This window comes from Sinocyclocheilus anshuiensis, unplaced genomic scaffold, assembly GCF_001515605.1.
Source record: "Sinocyclocheilus anshuiensis isolate Anshui unplaced genomic scaffold, SAMN03320099.WGS_v1.1 scaffold987, whole genome shotgun sequence".
In the NCBI taxonomy this organism is placed as follows: Eukaryota; Metazoa; Chordata; class Actinopteri; order Cypriniformes; family Cyprinidae; genus Sinocyclocheilus; species Sinocyclocheilus anshuiensis.
Genome location: NW_015542416.1, coordinates 239133 through 263610, shown reverse-complemented (window position 1 = coordinate 263610; position 24478 = coordinate 239133). Strand labels below are relative to the sequence as shown.

At 40.2% G+C, this 24478-nt stretch overlaps 1 protein-coding gene across 1 annotated transcript in view; it reads right to left on the bottom strand.

Annotated features, from left to right (window-relative positions):
* Positions 1-15893: 15893 nt before the first annotated feature.
* LOC107693458 (dnaJ homolog subfamily C member 13-like) overlaps positions 15894-24478 on the bottom strand; it is a 66824-nt gene continuing 58239 nt past the window's right edge. Inside the window, exons 50-55 of the mRNA XM_016492864.1 lie at positions 24277-24450; positions 22963-23142; positions 22748-22888; positions 21742-21885; positions 21558-21657; positions 15894-16736 (exon numbers count right to left, since the gene is read on the bottom strand). Coding sequence (XP_016348350.1) covers positions 16639-16736; positions 21558-21657; positions 21742-21885; positions 22748-22888; positions 22963-23142; positions 24277-24450 — 837 coding nt within the window. The 3' untranslated portion in view covers positions 15894-16638. The remainder of the gene's footprint in view (positions 16737-21557; positions 21658-21741; positions 21886-22747; positions 22889-22962; positions 23143-24276; positions 24451-24478) is intronic.

The following is a 24478-nucleotide window of genomic DNA, read 5'->3' as shown; positions in this document are numbered from 1 at the left end:
TATTCTTGTGGGTAATATAAGTTGTATGAAGTCTTTTTGTTTTAAATTTGTCAGAACTGACTGTCTGTCTTATTTTAAAACAATATTAAAAGTAAAATAATCAGGAGCTCATCTTGTTGCTGCTGCTACTCGATGGAACTCTCACTCTCTCTCTCTCTCTCTCTGTCTCTCTCACACGCACACACACACGATGCGCAAAACTCCGATTGCCAGAAAGTCAGAATTACCTCCTCTCCTAGGTTCACGAAACGGTCGTCCATAAAATGCATTGCTGTTCTGTTGTAAGTAATCTTAAAGATTCCTAAATGCATCTACTTTCGGAAGGCCAAATAAAGTGCTTTTGCTTTCGCACTGAAACACACAGCGTCTCCCTGACATGCTGCTTCAACACTAACTGCGGTTACTGAAACCACGCCTTCTTTCTTTGCGTGCACATTTGGGTGCATTATGCAAATATTCCCACATAGTGAGGTAGACATGTGGGGGCGTGTTAGAACGAGCCGTTTTAGGGGGGCGTGGCAGAGTCTTAACTATGTACTCTACATATGCTTTAGGAGTATGTTAGTCAACACATTAAAATAAGTGTACTTCTTTAAAGCATGTTAAATGATTATTCAAACAATGGTTTAAATACATTTTATATTTGACAAAGGTCACTCTTTAACGGTGTCTCTCTTCAGACACTCTCTTTTATTTCATTCATATTATATTATCTACATGGACAGTTTTTAATACTTTTTGAAGTTCACTAAAAGTGCTCATTTAATTCAATTAAGTGCACTTCTTTTTCACAAACGTACAAATGAAACTATGATGTCCTTAAAGCCAGATGAAGACCAGAACACAACAGTAGCCAATAAAACAGAGCAAATCCTAACAACTCATTGTGTGACGTGTGGCTGTGAGTGACTCAGAATAGAGTGGTTTAATTTGAGCTCTGGCCGACTCCTGCTGTTCAAACCCCGTCTGGAACATGATGAGACGGAGCATTTCAACTTAAAGTCTTCAGTCCTGTGCCTCTGTGTTATCAGCTGCTGTTGAGCTAATGTGAGCAGAGCATTCACACAGACCTTTACATCAGCGCACCACGCTCTGGAACGAATGAGTCTGAAGGAGCTGTTTATTTACTCAGGAGAACTTTATTGATTGATTTATCTATTTAGCTTGAGCCTTTTGTTTTTGGTACTTATGGAAAATATCAGTATGTGCAAAAACAGATGCAACATCTCCTCCAAATAAACATGCTTTCAGTAATTCCACAGAACAATAAACGGCCCAAACACAGATAATAATATCGCTTTTCACATAGTCACCTCACACACACTCACTCACTCATACACACACACACACACAGACACACACACACACGCACACGCACACGCACACACGCACACACACTCACGCACACACACTCACACACACTCACTCACACACACACGCACACACGCGCACGCACGCGCACTCACACACACACACGCACACACACGCACGCACGCGCACTCACGCACACACGCACACACACACACACACACACTCACGCACACACACGCACACACACACACACACACACACACAGAAAAGGAGACACATATGGGCTTTGTCCCTCTGAGAGAGATTTGCATAGTTTTTATTAATTAAAGGTTTTGCCATTTAAAACAGCCTTATGTAACACTGCATCAGCTCTAGTCAATTATTTTTTATGGATCTTGCTTATGGTCAAAAGGCAATAGTTCTGGCCATGCAGCGTATCAGCACACGAGTCACTGCTGCTGGGAGCCAAACATGCTGGAGGAATTAATGCAGTCATAAAATACCGCAATCATGAAACAAATGCAGCTAGTTATTTCTGAAAAGTGATGTGTAATCATCTGGATGTGGGGTATTTAAACTAAGCGACTCCACCAAAGTATTAAATACTGTACTTCTGCATAACAATAAATTAAATAAAAATGACATGATGTCATGTTACGGTGAACAATAAACTCTCTCACGAAGAAGATGAAGGCAAAACGTCTTTTAATAAATCCACAGAACAGACAGGCAGGATAAACACATAGTAGACTGCACAGGGGAACACAGGACAGACTAGAACTAAATACACAGGCAAATGAAGATGATTAACAAGACACGCCTGAACCAAATGACACAATCAAACTAGGTCACGGAAACACAACAGTCCAGCGGTGTGACACATGAGCTCTGAGGCAAATGAGTGGCGTGGTATTACGTATTAGGCCTATTTAAAAGCAGTTTATTGTATTTTAATTGGTTTTGAGAATGGTGTATTAAATGTATCTCTGTTTATTTTAAAATAACTTTTCTATGTGTTTCAGGATTCACAGATGAATAGAAAGTTCAAAAGAACAGCATTTATTTAAAATAGACTTAGAAATGTCTTTACTGTCACTTTTAATCAATTTATTTCCAAAAACGGTAGTGTATATGTATGCATACTGTACAAACTAATTAGTGAATAAGGAGATTCATATCTTTCAGTCATCTGATTTTGTGCTAATTATGTTTTTCTGTTCATGTCATTTTCACAAGCTGTCTCTTTAATGTTAAAGCAATACATTAGAGTAAGTTTATGTGCTGAGGATTGGGACTGAGAGGCTGTTTTAGCTGCTGTGTGTTACAGTCCTTTAGTTTTACACCTTCTCTGTTGTGGATCAGCTTGTCATCTTGGATTCTGCCACATCTTTCAATCACGTATGATTCATGTAAGTCCTCATCACAGCAGCAGCTTTGTCCTAAACCAGAATCAATCTTAACGCTTCCAGATTCTCTGCTGGTCTCACGAACCAGGAATACATTATAATGCACTCTGAGACCCACTCTGCAGTGCATGCGTGTGGGATATTGTTCTGGAAGCGTCTGACCCACGGCGCTGTAAGAGCTCTGGATCCCAGATTACGCTCGCTGACGCAATGGAATCACACGCGTGTCGTATAAAGCACTGACTGACTCTGTGTGGAAACATGTAGCTGGACGAGAGGGAAATACCCAACAATAACTAAAGGAGCCCTTGTTTACAGTCGAAGGTAACTCCCTCACTGCCTCATAAACAAACCCAAGCACTTCCAGAAGACTCATGCACGGAGATGTCGTACATTCTCAGAAAAGAAGGTAGAAGAGCCGAAACCTTTCCAAAGGCACACCTCTGGACCCTGAAGGCTGTATATCAACACCTTCTGAAAGGATTCCTCCTGTGTGTACAAACACACTTAACTGGAATATTCAGTACTACTACTTTTGATTTAAACATTTACATTTGTTCCAATAATTAATTAGCCACATGCTATGGAAGCCAGTTTTCGCCATGGGATAAAAACATTTAGGTCATCTAAAAAGGCATCTTCTCATCTCACAATTCTGGCTTTTTTCTTGCAATTCTGAAGGCCAGAATTGTGAGATACTGTATAAACTCATAAAAAGTCAGAACAGTGACATATAAACTTACAATTCGGAGAAGAGAAGACTTGTGTTGTGAGATAAAAAGTTACAATTACCTTTTTTTTTTTTATTCCATGGCAGAAACAAGCATGTAGATCCTTCATGAATGCAAGTTTAGAGTTTTAACTATACAAAGCTAGAGCTGTTCAAAGTGCAGATTTACATGAATAATATTCCAGAGCAAAGCAATGTGAAGACTGAAGGCATTCTGTGGATCATTATACAAACACATATTGGAAAAAACGTCCCACGAAGCATCTAAACAAAGCAAGACTGTTTGAGTCACACCCTGGTTTATTTCTCACTAACTCTTTTCACTTGCATATTTCCAAGCTTTTTAAGTCATTTTCATGCAATACTTTGTCATTTTTCCATGTGGATTTAATGTGGTTTTTAGAAACTGGTTACAATGAATGAGTTGCACTTCCCATCACCTCTTACATTACAGAGATGAGAATAACTACAACGAATAAGAGGCTGAACGCACATCGAGAGCTGCGTTCCTGTGAATCTGTCTGTGTTCTGCAGTCACTCATGCTGTAAATGATGCAGCAGAAACACAATGAAGCGATTACTTCAGCTAACGAGCTCATGCTGTTGTGATGCAGGATCAGTCGTCTAGCATCAGATCCAGCCCTCAGGCTCTTTCACATTAACATACATGTTTCTCATCTGAGATCTGAAACCATCTGGCCTCCGTTCAGCATCAGCGTGTTATTACTGACCGTCTCTCTCCTCCAAACCTTTCTATCACTGAACAGACGGAGGACTGGCGCTCTTCATTTTCATCTCTCCTTCAGAAAAACAACAAACTCCAAACATACTGATCTCAAATAAATGTTCCAGCTGGTCATTGCTGTTAATAAAACACCTGTTGTGACCAAAACAGATCTATAATCCTGGAGAAAGCTATGCATTAGTGTCCGTTCATCTCAATAGCAGTTGCTTGGCTTACGCAGGACCCTCCGGAATGACGCGAAATATGCAACAGTATTTTTTAAAACACAATTTTATTTTATTTCTGTTTTATTTTGTTGACACACATCAGGAGAGTAATCACAATTATTTTATTTTTCTTTGGAAAAAAAACCCTAATATATCTAAATGTATCTCTAACAGTGGGTAGGACATAGAAAAAATTGATTACTATAAAATATTTTGTAATATTAATAAAAAACAATATTTATGAAATATGAATTGAATATGTGAAGAATTTGCTTGGGTTCTAGTACAGTGTCAATATGACATCTATTAGAAACAATCTTTACAATATGACACTCAGATGATAATGAGTGTTTATAGATGAAATGATGTAACAGGCGTTATATCTCAGGAACGGGTCTCTTGCTTTACATCATGGGGTCTTCGGCATCAGAGGGTTTGAAAACCTTTGTGTCATGAAATGGGTTTGCAAAACATGACCGTTCAGTCCAAAACTAAATCATGACCTTCACAAACAAGAAATAAGAATGACCAGAATCATAATTAGCACGGTTAAAGCTCTCAGCTTTCTCTCCATATTGTTGATATTTCGGTGATGAAATCATTTAACGAGCGCTTCATGTTGTTGTGTGTGATGTCTGGGTATTTGAGAACAGGTTTGGGTCAGTGGTGGTCTCTCACGGTCACTCTTTAACCATCATGACTGATGAGGACCGAAGCAGATGAGAGATGAGAGACTGGGAACATCCATTCACACAAGCACAGTCACGGAGAATCACAGTGACGCTGAATAAACTGCTCCGCACAGCAGCGACGGCACTGGAGAAGAGCTGCTTCTTTGAGAGCTTGCTTTTGACTGGGATCTTTGTTTCTGACCAGACGAGCGAGAGCAAAGATGTAAGCTCAGGTTTGCACTGACTGTACTGTACTGTAGTACTGTTGGTTTAAATGTTCTATTGTTCCTCAATGCATGTGTCCAGTCAGTAAAAATATCAGACTTAACTAACATTTTCATAAGCATAAGACATGTTAGTGTATCAGTTTAAAGAACACGATCTGGACTTACCAAACTATTTCACAACTACTTTTGTTTTTCTCACAAGTTTGTAACAAAAATCCACTTAAAAAATGAATCTGTTTGAACGAGCACAGCGCTTCTGTCTGAGATCTTTTCTTTCTCACATTATATGAAGTGTTGTGTAGGTCATAGCTGATAATACGAGTCCCTTCAGTCTCCTGAGCTCCTCAAGACGGACCACAAACCATCCACTGAGCATATGTAGCTGCGCACCAACACTCTCACGTTTGAGGGAAATGCCTATACACTATAAACTCACAGAAAACTTGATTTTACTTAAAGTGTCACGAAACCCCTCTGTTTCAGCGCTGGTCTTTCACTGCTTAGATCTGAAAAAGACTCCAGAAATGGGTGTGTAACGCTGTGGAAAAGTGGGAGTGACAACAACCAATAAAACACAGACCTACAACACACTCATTATACAGACAAATGAATATTAAAATATCTTTAAAACAGAAAGAATAAAGGCAGTTCTTTGAATTTTCGGTCTGTATCATTGTCTGCTGTGTATCACAATAATCCAGCATGGCATCGCGTGTAACACTCCAGAGACAGAGGAAAAGTTGAAATCACATCATATGACCTCTTTAAACTCACCCAGATTTCTGACCGCTGGTGATGGGTCTCGTGCTGTAGATCCAGACTGGCAGAGCTGATCAATCGGACCACACTCGCAGCATTAAGAACAGTTGCAATGGACACTATTAGAGCTTAAACGCTCTCAGATGGAACGACTGGACCGCCACATAGTGAAAACTCACTCGCATCAATTTCCTTCAATGAAATGAATCTGTCTTGTGTTTTGAGGCCATGTGTGGCATGTAAACACCATACGACTTTCAAAGTCTGCTGAAAGGTCTCGTGGGTAAATAAAAGCTTCTCGTCTGGGCTCGATTTAAACAGCACTGATCTGTATGTTACTGATATCCAATAAGAAGAGTAAGAATAACCCGACTCATTTACAGTAGTCTAGAATTAGGCTTATTCTGTGATTAAAGAATTAAACTGGAGCGTCTGGGACCACTGGACATGTTGACACTGGAAGTGTTTGAAAAACACCGTCTTCTCTTAAAATAATGGACAGCATATTGTAAACTGAGAATACTAAAAAAATCTTCAGTGGACTGGAAAACACACTGAAGTCAGTCTGACTTTGTATTTCACAATTACAACTTTATATCTCCATATTTTACAGCTGCAACCTTTTCTCATAATTGCTACTTTGTATCACACAATGTGGATTTGTAACTTTACCAAGTGACTCACAATGTTACTTCTTATTTGTAACTTTCTCTCACATTAACCTGTTTATTTGGAGTCTTCCATAGTTTCAGACCCTCGTTAACGCTCACAGCTCATTCAGACAGCGACGGACAGAGAATCAGTGTTGTTCTTTCTCTTCTGAAGATGCACGCTTCTCAAACTGTGTTGGCCAGATGAGAAAATGGTTTGTGTAATTTAACAGTAACAAGTCACAACTGGGAGTACAAACTCATAAATCACTGAGAGATTCAGCGCGGAGGAAATGAAAGCGAGTTGTTTGTTCCTGTTAGTTCTGCTGCGTTAGAAGATGGAGGTCATTAAGATGAAAGAGTCTGAGCATCTGCTGAGATGCTAGTAATGATAGACACAGACAAACACTGGGACGTCTGACCGATCTGGACTACAGAACATTAGAAGTGCTTCAACAATAGATATGTGCAAGCCACAGCAGCAATCACACACGTTATATTTGCAGAAGCTCCCTCTTCATGAACCCAAAGCGTGAAAACTCTCACATGTGACTGTAAAGAGCAGATGTTCTCACATTCAGAGTCAAACCCGTAAATGTGCGTCCTGTAGCAAAGCTACAAATGAAAGCACATCCGTTTGAAAGATTTCTGGGCATAAAGAGCTCCACGCAGCAGCCGGAGATCCAGACCTCAACACAAGCCTCTCAAAGGTCAGAGGTCAAAGCCAGGTACACTGCAGTCGTCTGTGCTGGAACATCCATCCGTCCTGACGGGACACTCGGAGGAGATTTCTGATGCTCAAACACCTAAATCACTTTATTAATCACTACATCTGTCTTGTTTTCCAGTAAAATATCTAAAAATCCTTTAAAGGGGTCGTGAACTGCCTTTTTTATTATTTTGTACTGTCCTCTGATTTTACATAAAAAAGCATAATTTATAAGTAATAGGCTATTTTGTTTATTTTTAAAGCTGTTTTAGACTAACGAGAAAGTGTTGAGTTCTGAGTAATGACCTCTTATACGTCAAAACATCAAGGGACTTTTGGTTTAAACAAGGTATAAAACATACTTAATTAAAATTATGAAAGAAAATTACTTAGTTCTGAAAATGTATTATACATATTGTAAGTTTATAAAAAAAAATATATATATTTAATATATTTTAAATAAAAAAATTAAATCATAAAAATGTAAATACCTTATACAATTTATAAAACGATATATAAATTGCCTTTATTTTTTCATTCCAATAATATATATATAATCATTCATCTAAAAAAAGTATATTGATATAAAGCATGAAAAAATATACATCAATGGGTCAAAAAAATCTTAATGGAGGAATTAATGCAGTCATAAAATACCGCAATCATGAAACAAATGCAGCTAGTTATTTCTGAAAAGTGATGTGTAATCATCTGGATGTGGGGTATTTAAACTAAGCGACTCCACCAAAGTATTAAATACTGTACTTCTGCATAACAATAAATTAAATAAAAATGACATGATGTCATGTTACGGTGAACAATAAACTCTCTCACGAAGAAGATGAAGGCAAAACGTCTTTTAATAAATCCACAGAACAGACAGGCAGGATAAACACATAGTAGACTGCACAGGGGAACACAGGACAGACTAGAACTAAATACACAGGCAAATGAAGATGATTAACAAGACACGCCTGAACCAAATGACACAATCAAACTAGGTCACGGAAACACAACAGTCCAGCGGTGTGACACATGAGCTCTGAGGCAAATGAGTGGCGTGGTATTACGTATTAGGCCTATTTAAAAGCAGTTTATTGTATTTTAATTGGTTTTGAGAATGGTGTATTAAATGTATCTCTGTTTATTTTAAAATAACTTTTCTATGTGTTTCAGGATTCACAGATGAATAGAAAGTTCAAAAGAACAGCATTTATTTAAAATAGACTTAGAAATGTCTTTACTGTCACTTTTAATCAATTTATTTCCAAAAACGGTAGTGTATATGTATGCATACTGTACAAACTAATTAGTGAATAAGGAGATTCATATCTTTCAGTCATCTGATTTTGTGCTAATTATGTTTTTCTGTTCATGTCATTTTCACAAGCTGTCTCTTTAATGTTAAAGCAATACATTAGAGTAAGTTTATGTGCTGAGGATTGGGACTGAGAGGCTGTTTTAGCTGCTGTGTGTTACAGTCCTTTAGTTTTACACCTTCTCTGTTGTGGATCAGCTTGTCATCTTGGATTCTGCCACATCTTTCAATCACGTATGATTCATGTAAGTCCTCATCACAGCAGCAGCTTTGTCCTAAACCAGAATCAATCTTAACGCTTCCAGATTCTCTGCTGGTCTCACGAACCAGGAATACATTATAATGCACTCTGAGACCCACTCTGCAGTGCATGCGTGTGGGATATTGTTCTGGAAGCGTCTGACCCACGGCGCTGTAAGAGCTCTGGATCCCAGATTACGCTCGCTGACGCAATGGAATCACACGCGTGTCGTATAAAGCACTGACTGACTCTGTGTGGAAACATGTAGCTGGACGAGAGGGAAATACCCAACAATAACTAAAGGAGCCCTTGTTTACAGTCGAAGGTAACTCCCTCACTGCCTCATAAACAAACCCAAGCACTTCCAGAAGACTCATGCACGGAGATGTCGTACATTCTCAGAAAAGAAGGTAGAAGAGCCGAAACCTTTCCAAAGGCACACCTCTGGACCCTGAAGGCTGTATATCAACACCTTCTGAAAGGATTCCTCCTGTGTGTACAAACACACTTAACTGGAATATTCAGTACTACTACTTTTGATTTAAACATTTACATTTGTTCCAATAATTAATTAGCCACATGCTATGGAAGCCAGTTTTCGCCATGGGATAAAAACATTTAGGTCATCTAAAAAGGCATCTTCTCATCTCACAATTCTGGCTTTTTTCTTGCAATTCTGAAGGCCAGAATTGTGAGATACTGTATAAACTCATAAAAAGTCAGAACAGTGACATATAAACTTACAATTCGGAGAAGAGAAGACTTGTGTTGTGAGATAAAAAGTTACAATTACCTTTTTTTTTTTTATTCCATGGCAGAAACAAGCATGTAGATCCTTCATGAATGCAAGTTTAGAGTTTTAACTATACAAAGCTAGAGCTGTTCAAAGTGCAGATTTACATGAATAATATTCCAGAGCAAAGCAATGTGAAGACTGAAGGCATTCTGTGGATCATTATACAAACACATATTGGAAAAAACGTCCCACGAAGCATCTAAACAAAGCAAGACTGTTTGAGTCACACCCTGGTTTATTTCTCACTAACTCTTTTCACTTGCATATTTCCAAGCTTTTTAAGTCATTTTCATGCAATACTTTGTCATTTTTCCATGTGGATTTAATGTGGTTTTTAGAAACTGGTTACAATGAATGAGTTGCACTTCCCATCACCTCTTACATTACAGAGATGAGAATAACTACAACGAATAAGAGGCTGAACGCACATCGAGAGCTGCGTTCCTGTGAATCTGTCTGTGTTCTGCAGTCACTCATGCTGTAAATGATGCAGCAGAAACACAATGAAGCGATTACTTCAGCTAACGAGCTCATGCTGTTGTGATGCAGGATCAGTCGTCTAGCATCAGATCCAGCCCTCAGGCTCTTTCACATTAACATACATGTTTCTCATCTGAGATCTGAAACCATCTGGCCTCCGTTCAGCATCAGCGTGTTATTACTGACCGTCTCTCTCCTCCAAACCTTTCTATCACTGAACAGACGGAGGACTGGCGCTCTTCATTTTCATCTCTCCTTCAGAAAAACAACAAACTCCAAACATACTGATCTCAAATAAATGTTCCAGCTGGTCATTGCTGTTAATAAAACACCTGTTGTGACCAAAACAGATCTATAATCCTGGAGAAAGCTATGCATTAGTGTCCGTTCATCTCAATAGCAGTTGCTTGGCTTACGCAGGACCCTCCGGAATGACGCGAAATATGCAACAGTATTTTTTAAAACACAATTTTATTTTATTTCTGTTTTATTTTGTTGACACACATCAGGAGAGTAATCACAATTATTTTATTTTTCTTTGGAAAAAAAACCCTAATATATCTAAATGTATCTCTAACAGTGGGTAGGACATAGAAAAAATTGATTACTATAAAATATTTTGTAATATTAATAAAAAACAATATTTATGAAATATGAATTGAATATGTGAAGAATTTGCTTGGGTTCTAGTACAGTGTCAATATGACATCTATTAGAAACAATCTTTACAATATGACACTCAGATGATAATGAGTGTTTATAGATGAAATGATGTAACAGGCGTTATATCTCAGGAACGGGTCTCTTGCTTTACATCATGGGGTCTTCGGCATCAGAGGGTTTGAAAACCTTTGTGTCATGAAATGGGTTTGCAAAACATGACCGTTCAGTCCAAAACTAAATCATGACCTTCACAAACAAGAAATAAGAATGACCAGAATCATAATTAGCACGGTTAAAGCTCTCAGCTTTCTCTCCATATTGTTGATATTTCGGTGATGAAATCATTTAACGAGCGCTTCATGTTGTTGTGTGTGATGTCTGGGTATTTGAGAACAGGTTTGGGTCAGTGGTGGTCTCTCACGGTCACTCTTTAACCATCATGACTGATGAGGACCGAAGCAGATGAGAGATGAGAGACTGGGAACATCCATTCACACAAGCACAGTCACGGAGAATCACAGTGACGCTGAATAAACTGCTCCGCACAGCAGCGACGGCACTGGAGAAGAGCTGCTTCTTTGAGAGCTTGCTTTTGACTGGGATCTTTGTTTCTGACCAGACGAGCGAGAGCAAAGATGTAAGCTCAGGTTTGCACTGACTGTACTGTACTGTAGTACTGTTGGTTTAAATGTTCTATTGTTCCTCAATGCATGTGTCCAGTCAGTAAAAATATCAGACTTAACTAACATTTTCATAAGCATAAGACATGTTAGTGTATCAGTTTAAAGAACACGATCTGGACTTACCAAACTATTTCACAACTACTTTTGTTTTTCTCACAAGTTTGTAACAAAAATCCACTTAAAAAATGAATCTGTTTGAACGAGCACAGCGCTTCTGTCTGAGATCTTTTCTTTCTCACATTATATGAAGTGTTGTGTAGGTCATAGCTGATAATACGAGTCCCTTCAGTCTCCTGAGCTCCTCAAGACGGACCACAAACCATCCACTGAGCATATGTAGCTGCGCACCAACACTCTCACGTTTGAGGGAAATGCCTATACACTATAAACTCACAGAAAACTTGATTTTACTTAAAGTGTCACGAAACCCCTCTGTTTCAGCGCTGGTCTTTCACTGCTTAGATCTGAAAAAGACTCCAGAAATGGGTGTGTAACGCTGTGGAAAAGTGGGAGTGACAACAACCAATAAAACACAGACCTACAACACACTCATTATACAGACAAATGAATATTAAAATATCTTTAAAACAGAAAGAATAAAGGCAGTTCTTTGAATTTTCGGTCTGTATCATTGTCTGCTGTGTATCACAATAATCCAGCATGGCATCGCGTGTAACACTCCAGAGACAGAGGAAAAGTTGAAATCACATCATATGACCTCTTTAAACTCACCCAGATTTCTGACCGCTGGTGATGGGTCTCGTGCTGTAGATCCAGACTGGCAGAGCTGATCAATCGGACCACACTCGCAGCATTAAGAACAGTTGCAATGGACACTATTAGAGCTTAAACGCTCTCAGATGGAACGACTGGACCGCCACATAGTGAAAACTCACTCGCATCAATTTCCTTCAATGAAATGAATCTGTCTTGTGTTTTGAGGCCATGTGTGGCATGTAAACACCATACGACTTTCAAAGTCTGCTGAAAGGTCTCGTGGGTAAATAAAAGCTTCTCGTCTGGGCTCGATTTAAACAGCACTGATCTGTATGTTACTGATATCCAATAAGAAGAGTAAGAATAACCCGACTCATTTACAGTAGTCTAGAATTAGGCTTATTCTGTGATTAAAGAATTAAACTGGAGCGTCTGGGACCACTGGACATGTTGACACTGGAAGTGTTTGAAAAACACCGTCTTCTCTTAAAATAATGGACAGCATATTGTAAACTGAGAATACTAAAAAAATCTTCAGTGGACTGGAAAACACACTGAAGTCAGTCTGACTTTGTATTTCACAATTACAACTTTATATCTCCATATTTTACAGCTGCAACCTTTTCTCATAATTGCTACTTTGTATCACACAATGTGGATTTGTAACTTTACCAAGTGACTCACAATGTTACTTCTTATTTGTAACTTTCTCTCACATTAACCTGTTTATTTGGAGTCTTCCATAGTTTCAGACCCTCGTTAACGCTCACAGCTCATTCAGACAGCGACGGACAGAGAATCAGTGTTGTTCTTTCTCTTCTGAAGATGCACGCTTCTCAAACTGTGTTGGCCAGATGAGAAAATGGTTTGTGTAATTTAACAGTAACAAGTCACAACTGGGAGTACAAACTCATAAATCACTGAGAGATTCAGCGCGGAGGAAATGAAAGCGAGTTGTTTGTTCCTGTTAGTTCTGCTGCGTTAGAAGATGGAGGTCATTAAGATGAAAGAGTCTGAGCATCTGCTGAGATGCTAGTAATGATAGACACAGACAAACACTGGGACGTCTGACCGATCTGGACTACAGAACATTAGAAGTGCTTCAACAATAGATATGTGCAAGCCACAGCAGCAATCACACACGTTATATTTGCAGAAGCTCCCTCTTCATGAACCCAAAGCGTGAAAACTCTCACATGTGACTGTAAAGAGCAGATGTTCTCACATTCAGAGTCAAACCCGTAAATGTGCGTCCTGTAGCAAAGCTACAAATGAAAGCACATCCGTTTGAAAGATTTCTGGGCATAAAGAGCTCCACGCAGCAGCCGGAGATCCAGACCTCAACACAAGCCTCTCAAAGGTCAGAGGTCAAAGCCAGGTACACTGCAGTCGTCTGTGCTGGAACATCCATCCGTCCTGACGGGACACTCGGAGGAGATTTCTGATGCTCAAACACCTAAATCACTTTATTAATCACTACATCTGTCTTGTTTTCCAGTAAAATATCTAAAAATCCTTTAAAGGGGTCGTGAACTGCCTTTTTTATTATTTTGTACTGTCCTCTGATTTTACATAAAAAAGCATAATTTATAAGTAATAGGCTATTTTGTTTATTTTTAAAGCTGTTTTAGACTAACGAGAAAGTGTTGAGTTCTGAGTAATGACCTCTTATACGTCAAAACATCAAGGGACTTTTGGTTTAAACAAGGTATAAAACATACTTAATTAAAATTATGAAAGAAAATTACTTAGTTCTGAAAATGTATTATACATATTGTAAGTTTATAAAAAAAAATATATATATTTAATATATTTTAAATAAAAAAATTAAATCATAAAAATGTAAATACCTTATACAATTTATAAAACGATATATAAATTGCCTTTATTTTTTCATTCCAATAATATATATATAATCATTCATCTAAAAAAAGTATATTGATATAAAGCATGAAAAAATATACATCAATGGGTCAAAAAAATCTTAAAGATGTACTGTAATATATGAAGTATTTATATTTTTAGATATTCTTTGAAAGTTTTATTAGGATATTTGTGCTGGAAATCAGGCCATTTTTGTTGTCGTTCAGTAACGACTGTAGTGTTGTGTCGGTCTTACTGTGAATTCCTCCAGGACTTTATGCAATGTGTGTTAAATATACGCACAAAGTCTTGGACTACACATGAAGCAGCTCGTGTATGTTCTCGGACCCCAGACTCCTCTGCTCAGGGACTAGCAGCGGTCACAAGCCGAAGGCTAAACACATCTCAGTCTTGTGTTCCTGTGCCTCCAGCAGACCTCCAGATCATTCATGAGTTAGAAAACAACTTCAGACAGAGATTCAGAGCGACTGGTGTGTTTGTCTCTGTCTCATGCACTACCTATGAAATCATAAAGACTCCTGAAGCTAGTTTAGATATTACTGGGTCAAAGGTCAGGAGAAATCCTCACGTGCAACAAGTGAAGCAGTGAAAGTTACGAAAACTATTCATCTTCAAACAGTCACTAATTCTTCTGTTTTTCCGCTTATTAAAGCAATTATGATTCAGAATCAAAACAAACTGATTCTGCCACGCACAACAGACAAAGACCAAGCGCTGTAATTCCTGCCGTCATCACAGTATTTCTGAATGACCAGATTCTCAGATATACAATACAGTCAAGACCAAACATAACACAAACCTCCTAAAGTCTCACTGAAGGCTGGGATTTCACCTCAAATAAACTGGACACAGCAGAACAGGACAAACATCCCGAATCTCTTCATCTTCCTTCATGCTTTCCATCGTTTCATTTACAGATCAGCGTTTATTCCCTCAATCAGCACAAGATTTATCTAGAAAACCCCTTTAAGTTTGAAATAATGAAATGTAGGCAAGATTTCACAGGCATAAAAGCTTTCGGTTGATCAGCGTGGAAATACAGTCCAGATAACTGGATTTTGCCTGCAAGATTTCACTGAAAATGTCAATTTATATCATTATGTTTCATTCTGATTTCTGTAATGTTTGGCCACTTTTAATTTAATACATCTCTTGACTAAATGTTTGCTTGTATGGAATAACAGGCTTCTGGAAACCAGTGCATCATGTTGGTGGTGCACTAGATATAGATAGAGATTATGGCGCCCTCGTGTGGACATGCGATGTAATGTAGACACCCAGTATAATACATGAACCATCACCACATGACTCTTTTATCTGCCTTATTATTAATGTAAGAGAGGATATTTTAAACTGTCAGTCGCTCAGTTATTTATCTGTACAAAAAACCAGTACGTTATGATGCTTGTTGTTGTAAACTGGAATTGTTTTCGCATTATTGCATTACTTTAATCACAAACACTGGTTTAATGGGTTTAGTGCAATTCATTTTGATTCTTATTTCTCTCTTTTTTTTGGTAAATGAATGCAAAAGGATTGCAATATTTTTTTCTCATCACCTTGTCAAATAAGGTGGACACAACGTCTAGATAAAAATACAAATGCATGAGAAAACCAAACCGGAGCTGATCTTGTGTTTCTCATTGGTCGGGGGAAATTAAGATTCCTTCTTCATTAACATATAAAATGTATCAATCAGAAAAAACAAAACCCCAACAGCTGAGGATTCCCTTTTATTCTTAAAATTGTATGTACAAGTGCAACTGATTTACTTCTTTATTAATGTACATTCAATATAGAAAGTTTATGTACGGCATATTACATTTAACATTTCACAATTAGTCTTTCACATACATTTGTAATCAGAGTCAGTACAATTTGTCCTTTGTCTTTTCAGACGCTCATTTGCAGTTGGTCTTGATGTAGGTATAAATAGTCGAGTGCTTTCTGGGGAAGGAAGGTTTTTGTCGGTTTACAGAACGATGAGATGAGAGACAAACCAGGACAGATCACAAGCAGTGCGGCACAATCAAATAATCACAGTTTCACAGGTTCCTTCTCAAGTTTCTCGTTCCTTCTGATACCAAGCACTTACTCGAGGACTTCAGAATAAAAGTAAGAATATAGAGATGCCAGAAGTCCAGACATGAGCTGAATGTGAGACGCAGGAAGACGAAGAGACAGGAAACGAAAAAAAAAAACAAATGCATAAAAATCTCTCAATACAAAAGTAAACTATTTTACTCTCCATGGAAAGAAATTATTTACGAGATGCGAGTGGATATAAAATGATAGAGGAGGAAGGGATCATGAAGTGCTGTGAGGGAGGATGATGGGCGCTCTCTCTCCGTCTGTTTCTCCGTCACTCTCAGGATCAGGATGGCGGCGCTCCGGAGCCGGTCCGTCTGTGTCCGGGTTTGTCTGGTGTTGTATTAGTCTGGTTCAGCCCAGGTCTCCGGTGTCGTTGTCTACGGGCGGCGGGACGCTCGGCATGACTGTAGAGCCGCTGCCTGCTGTCAGATAACCTGCCACTCCTGGACCTGAACACCACACACACCACACATTATCAGCATCATCATCATCATCATCATCACACACACACACATCACTCACCATCATCATCACACAAACATCACACACCATCATCATCATCATCACACACCATCAGCAGCATAATCACCATCACTCACCATCATCATCACACACCATCATCATCATCATCATCACACATCACTCACCATCATCATCACACACACATCACACACCATCATCATCATCATCATCACCATCACACACCATCATCACCATCATCACACACCATCATCATCACACACATCACACACCATCATCATCACCATCAACACACACACACACACACACACAATCATCACACCATCAGCATCATCACACACAATCATCACCATCACACACATCACACACCATCATCATCATCACACACGCCATCATCATCACACACCATCAGCATCATCATCATCACCATCACACACATTACACACCATCTTCATCTCACACCCTCATCATCTTCACACACACATCACACACACCATCACCATCACACACCATCATCATCATCACCATCACACACACATCACACACCATCACCATCACACACCATCACCACCATCATCATCACCACCATCACACACCATCATCATCACCATCACACACCATCATCATCATCATCATCACATCACACACATCACACTCCATCACCACCATCATCATCATCACACACATCACACACCATCATCATCACCATCACACACACACCACCATCATCATCATCACACACATCACACACCATCATCATCACCATCACACACACACCACCATCATCATCATCACACACATCACACACCATCATCATCACCATCACACACACACCACCATCATCATCATCACACACATCACACACAATCACCATCACCATCACACACATCACACCATCATCATCACACCATCACACACCATCATCATCATCACCATCACACACATCACACACACCATCATCACCATCACACACCATCACCATCACACACACCTTCATCATCATCATCATCATCACACATCACACTCCATCACCACCATCATCACACACATCACACTCCATCATCATCACACACCACCACACACCATCATCATCATCATCACCACACACACACACTGGTCATCATCATCACCACACACACACACTGGTCATCATCATCACCACACACACACACTGGTCATCATCATCACCACACACACACACTGGTCATCATCATCACCACACACACACACTGGTCATCATCATCACCACACACACACACTGGTCATCATCATCACCACACACACACACTGGTCATCATCATCACCACACACACACACTGGTCATCATCATCACCACACACACACACTGGTCATCATCATCACCACACACACACACTGGTCATCATCATCACCACACACACACACTGGTCATCATCATCACCACACACACACACTGGTCATCATCATCACCACACACACACACTGGTCATCATCATCACCACACACACACACTGGTCATCATCATCACCACACACACACACTGGTCATCATCATCACCACACACACACACTGGTCATCATCATCACCACACACACACACACACACACACACACACACACACACCATCAGCATCATCATCACACACACCATCATCACCATCACACACACATCACACACCACCACCATCATCATCAGCAGCATCTTCATCACACACACACACCATCACCATCATCATCATCAGCAGCATCTTCATCATCACACACACATCACACACCATCATCATCACACACATATCACACACCATCATCATCACACACACACACACACCATCAGCATCATCATCATCAGCAGCATCTTCATCATCACCATCATCACACACCATCAGCATCATCTTCATCATCATCATCATCACACACACACACACACACCATCAGCATCATCTTCATCATCAGCATCAGCATCATCACACACCATCAGTCTATATTGGCCTACACGAAATGTATTTCACTTAAATCATTGACAGATTAACAAAACGAAAGAAAAAAAATTAGCTGAGTTTCGGTTTATTGTGACACGATCCAAAGTTCACGGAAAGGAAAACGAGACAGCAGAAAACAGTTTTCTTTATTTTGCAAAAGCTTTACAGTTTTATTTATTTTACAGTTTTATTTATTTTGCAAATCTTGACAGTTTTGAATGATGTTTTGCTTCTATCTGTATAACCAACCAGCGCTGGTATGACCATATCGCGCCGGCGCCTCACGCGCACACAGACACAACATATTTTTGCGACGTTGCAGCCTGTTCATGATCAAAATAAAATAGAGTTAAAGAAACATAAAAAGTTGCACTGCTCCATTGTACGATCTGTTGTGTTCAGCGAGCACCGCCTCACTGTGCTGATACAGGAGGAAGGATGATGTAGATGCAAGTGAAGTACAAGCCTATTACATAATAAATAATATTTTAGCATCCAGATACGTCGCGAATATGGAAACACTTGGATGCGTACCGAATGAGAGAGGTAGACATCAGTTTCACCTTAAATTAATTTGTATTTGGATTGACGTTTTTATAGCCTAAATGCATAGCCTTAACTTTAGAGGATTTGTTGTGGAGAGAAGGAAACTAATAACTGTGTTTATCATAGGCTCTATATATATATATATATAAAATTAAATTTATGCATTTAGCAGACACTTTTATCCAAAGCGACTTACAGTGCATTCAGGCTATACATTTTTTACCAGTATATGTGTTTTCCCTGGGAACTGAACCCACGACCTCTTGCGCTGCTAATGCAATACTCTACCACTGAGCCACAGGTACTGAGCCTAATAATAAAATGCGACGTGACCCTACGCAACTTTTTTTTTTTTTCTCTCAAAACACAATTTTATACAAGTAGCATTTTTTTAACAATGCAGCAAACATTTTTTAATATCTTAAAAAATACTTTAATGTCTTTAAAGCATTAACAGATTTTTATCTTTTGTTTAGTAGCCTATAATTTGGCCAAAATCTGGAAAAGCTGATGCTGTATTGGCTGTGACTAAGCGCAGCGGGTTAAGATACCAGATCTCTTCCTGTTTTTTCTTTTTCTTTTTTGAGTAGAAAACGCTGCACTTTATTATTATTATTATTAGGCCATTATTATTATTAATGGATTATAAGCGCTTCTTATTACTAGTTTGTGAAGATGTTTGGGGTGTTTCGTTCCCAGATGCACGTTAAAGTGACTCAAACTCATTACAGATGCAGATGATGATTGATGCAGTTCAATGTGGATCTTTTACTGTGAAACAATTTAATGAACTTATTTTATCGTGCATCTTTAATAAATGATGACATTTTCCATTTGGAACATCACAGATGTGGATGAAATGTTCTGTACTGGTAGCTGGCTGGGAACATTTCCCGCTAACATTTGAGCTCTGTTGAGCGGATTCTTAAACACTGCTGATTGGCTGTGTGAGCCATGATGTGAAGCAATGATCATTGTAGCCAATCACAGTCATATCTGTTGAGCGCGTAAACACAATGGCCAATCAGCAGAGTTTAAGAATCCGCTCAACAGAGCTGAAATGTTAGCGGGAAATGGACGTTTTTAAAATGTCAGTACCGACTGGTATCGTGGTAGGCACTTTTGACAACACTAGCTGGGAATGTGACCTTTGATGGAAACACTCATTACAGCGCTGCACTGAAGAGCGGAAACACAGATGGAAATGAGTATGAAATGAAGCAGAAAGAGAGATGAAGCCATCAGAGGACAGTCTACCTGCTTTACAGTAATAAAGAGGAGGCTGGAAAAAACCAGGTGAGCTACTAAAGCCCACTGCGCAGCGGACTGCTGCCCGCCAGGAGAGACGGAGCGGACACACCTGAGAGAGAGAGAGAGAGAGAGAGAGAGAAGTGGAGAGAGAGAAGAGGAGAGAGAGAAGAGGAGAGAGAGAAGAGGAGAGAGAGAAGAGGAGAGGAGAGTGCAGAGAGAGAGAGAGGAAGCAAGCAGACGTCAGAACCAGCAGATGCAGAAACTGCAGCAGAAAGACCAGACAGCTCATATCAGACCGGCTACAGTCAGCGGGTCAGCACTGGTGAGGATGGGTCAGCACAGGTCAGTAGAGGTCAGGACGGGTCAGCACGGGTCAGTAGAGGTCAGGACGGGTCAGCACTGGTGAGGACGGGTCAGCACGGGTCAGTAGAGGTCAGGACGTGTCAGCACGGGTCAGTAGTCAGGACGTGTCAGCACGGGTCAGTAGAGGTCAGGACAGGTCAGCACTGGTGAGGACGGGTCAGCACTGGTGAGGACGGGTCAACACGGGTCAGTAGAGGTCAGGACGTGTCAGCACGGGTCAGCACTGGTGAGGACGGGTCAGCACGGGTCAGTAGAGGTCAGGACAGGTCAGCACTGGTGAGGACGGGTCAGCACGGGTCAGTAGAGGTCAGGACAGGTCAGTAGAGGTCAGTACGGGTCATGACGGGTCAGTACGTGTCAGCACAGGTCAGGACGGGTCAACACGGGTCAGTAGAAGTCAGTACGGGTCAGGACGGATCAGTACGGGTCAGAGTTCAGCACGGGTCAGCACAGGTCAGTATAGGTCAGTACTAGGGCTGGGTATCGATTCAGATGTCCCGATTCGATTAAATTCATTTCGATTCGCAAGCTCTCGATTCGATTCGATTCTCGATTTAGTAGTCAGTATGGGTCAGTACGGGTCAGTAGTCAAGAATAGTCAGTAGTCAGTACGGGTCAGTAGTCAGTACGGGACTGCTCATCCCTCACATGAGGCGCTGTGTGCTGGACTCACCCGTCAGGTAACCTGCGGTCTGGGAGTCGGAGATGAAGAGGTCATGTTTCTGGTCTTTGAAGGCACTCCACACAGTGGAACGAGAGAGGATCTCATTCACCTGAAACAAACCACACACACGTCATTTCAGATCACTGGCTTCAGTTCCAGAGGGTTCTAGCGCGCTGCTGGACGAGGACGATACCTGTTCTCCGAACTGCAGGCTGCGTGTCATGGATTTGAGCGCTTTGACGATCTGAGCTTTGGTTGCTGACGGGTTTTCAAGAGTCTCCAACCCGACTCCCTCCAACAGCTTCAGCAGGTACGGCACCAGATCCACCCGAAGAGCCTGAACACCAAAGAACATTAAATTACAATGAATCTATTAATAATAATAATCGGAAAAGATCGATTCGCGGCTTTTGAGAATCGATATCGAATCGACGTCATTTAAAAAAACGATTAATCGAAAAAAAAATTTTGCCCAGCCCTAATCAGTACGGGTCAGGACGGGTCAGAGTTCAGCACGGGTCAGGACAGGTACTGCTCATCCCTCATACGAGGCGCTGTGCTGGACTCACCCGTCAGGTAACCTGCGGTCTGGGATAGTTTAATACAAAAGACCGAAAAACTAATCACAGAGTAGCCTACTTTTTCGTTTAAAAACATGAGATGCAGTGGGATGGGGAAAAACCGCCATAAAGTCTCGAGACGTGTTTTTTAAAAGTTGAACACATTAATTTTACATGTCTTTCTAAACATGCCGCTCTCTGCGAGACACGAGTGCAACGGTGATAGATGTCCCTCTAGAAAATGCGTTCTGTGTGAACGGCTTGGTTTCAGTTTGGACGTAAACAACATCTTCTCTGCATTGATGTTCTCTTTCCGCAATATTTTGAATGAACAATGTAGCAGCGCCGCATCTAGTGGGTTCAACTGGATAAGCTATGAAAAACATTATAATGCAACGACACTTACATTGCATCTCGTGCGCCACTGATAAGGCTTCCTGACGCACACCTTAAATTGTGGATTTTTATTTTAAATTCGACGAATATTCTGAAAAAAATGTTGACAGCCCTAGAAGAGACCTCTTTAAGAAACATTAAAAATAATCCTAAAAACCCTAACCAACTAGAAACTTGTAAGAGTTTTTAAATGAATTAAAAACCTAATATTAAATGAAAAAATGTCTGTAGTGTGTGCGTCACCTGTGCGACCAGTTCGGTCTGCTCTCGCTGGAACATGCGGTTCAGAGCCTCGCAGGCCAGTCCTGCCATATCAGCCCTGAGCTTCATCCCCGTCATCAGCGGGCCGATGGTGTCTAACGCTGCCATGGAGCGCACGCACAGCTGCACACACACACATACACATCACTCACAGATTCACAGCATCACACGCAGAGCAGGCTGTGTTTGCGCTGTACCTCGTTGTCTGAGAGCACGTGGATGAGTCGGATGGCACTCTTGGGCACGGCGTTGTTCTTGTGGTTGAGCGCGGTCAGGACACGAGGCAGATGACCGAGAGGAGGAACCTGATCAGCCAGCTGCGTCTGTGAACTGAAGAGACACACGGCTGCGGTGCTCACCGTCTCCAGAGCCTCACCCTGTGACAGAACAACAGGTTCAACATTTTTGGGTGAACTAACCCTTTAATCGCATCCAAAATTAAAGTTTTTGTTTACATAGTATATGTATATACGTTATCGAGTATATTGCAAAAGCAAACAAAACACACCTACAGAGCACACGTATACATTACGTGATCAAGTGTAGTCGGCTAGACTAGTGCGCATTTAGAGTTCACTGCACGAGTCAGTCTATTAATATGCATTTAGAATGATCACAATATTCAAGATATGGAGGCAGAAAATGTATACATTTATATATAAATCACACGAAGAGTGCCGTTTTTTTCCTCCAAAAATTTACATGATTACAAATGTGATATTGATTTTATACAAATATATTAAGAGACACGTTTTAGACACCATATTGCCTGTTTTTGCTCTATTTCGACAACAAAACTCATTCCAAACACAGCACTGTTCTGCGTCTCTGAGCAACATGATAGTGTTTCGTTCCTGAATGAATCAACCGTTTAAATGATTCGGTTCAGTCGCAATGACTCACTTATTAACAGTGACTCGCTGCCACCTACTGGCGGTTTTAATTTCACATTTAATGTATCTATTCATTTTTTTTTAATAAATTCAAGTATCAGTATTCAACATTTTATGTTTAAAATATCAAAACATTATTTATGCATTTGAAGCTGCAGGTTAAAGCACCCCATGTCTCTCTGAGCTTCATTAAACAGTGTGTAAACGCATCTAAATGCCTCTTCAGATGCAGCTTCTGTGTTTCCTCTGCATTGCAAAGATTAATTGATACTGATATCATTTGCTTGGTAACAGCCCAAATGTCTTATTATTCTAATTCACTGATTAAATGTAAGAATTTGATTCAAAAGATGATGTACACTTTTAGAAAAAATGGCTTTATAAAGGTAACAATGCCCATAAAAAGTAAACATTTATTGTAAACTTATTGGAAAAGATTCATTTCTGTCACTGCAGTAAACTGGCCACCACAAAGAATAAGAAGAATATCAAAAACTTTAGGAGTCAGTTTAAGATACCAGCACAATAACACACTCAGCAAAATATCGCCTAATTATTGTTAGCGATAAAATCCCATCATTTTTTGTCCACACGGCAGACAGTCAGACTCAGACTCACGTTTGGGCTGTTCTTCTCCAGCAGAGCGGTCAGCGTGTCCATCAGCGACACCAGGAACTCTCTGGGCTTGCGTAAGACCCAGCCGGGCTGAGAGATGAAGATCCGCAGAAACACCCCGCCGACCTCCAGCTCGCCCTGACCCGCTCCGTAGGCCACCGAGAAATCCTCCGCCAGCTGCAGAAACACACATTCACTCAGCAGG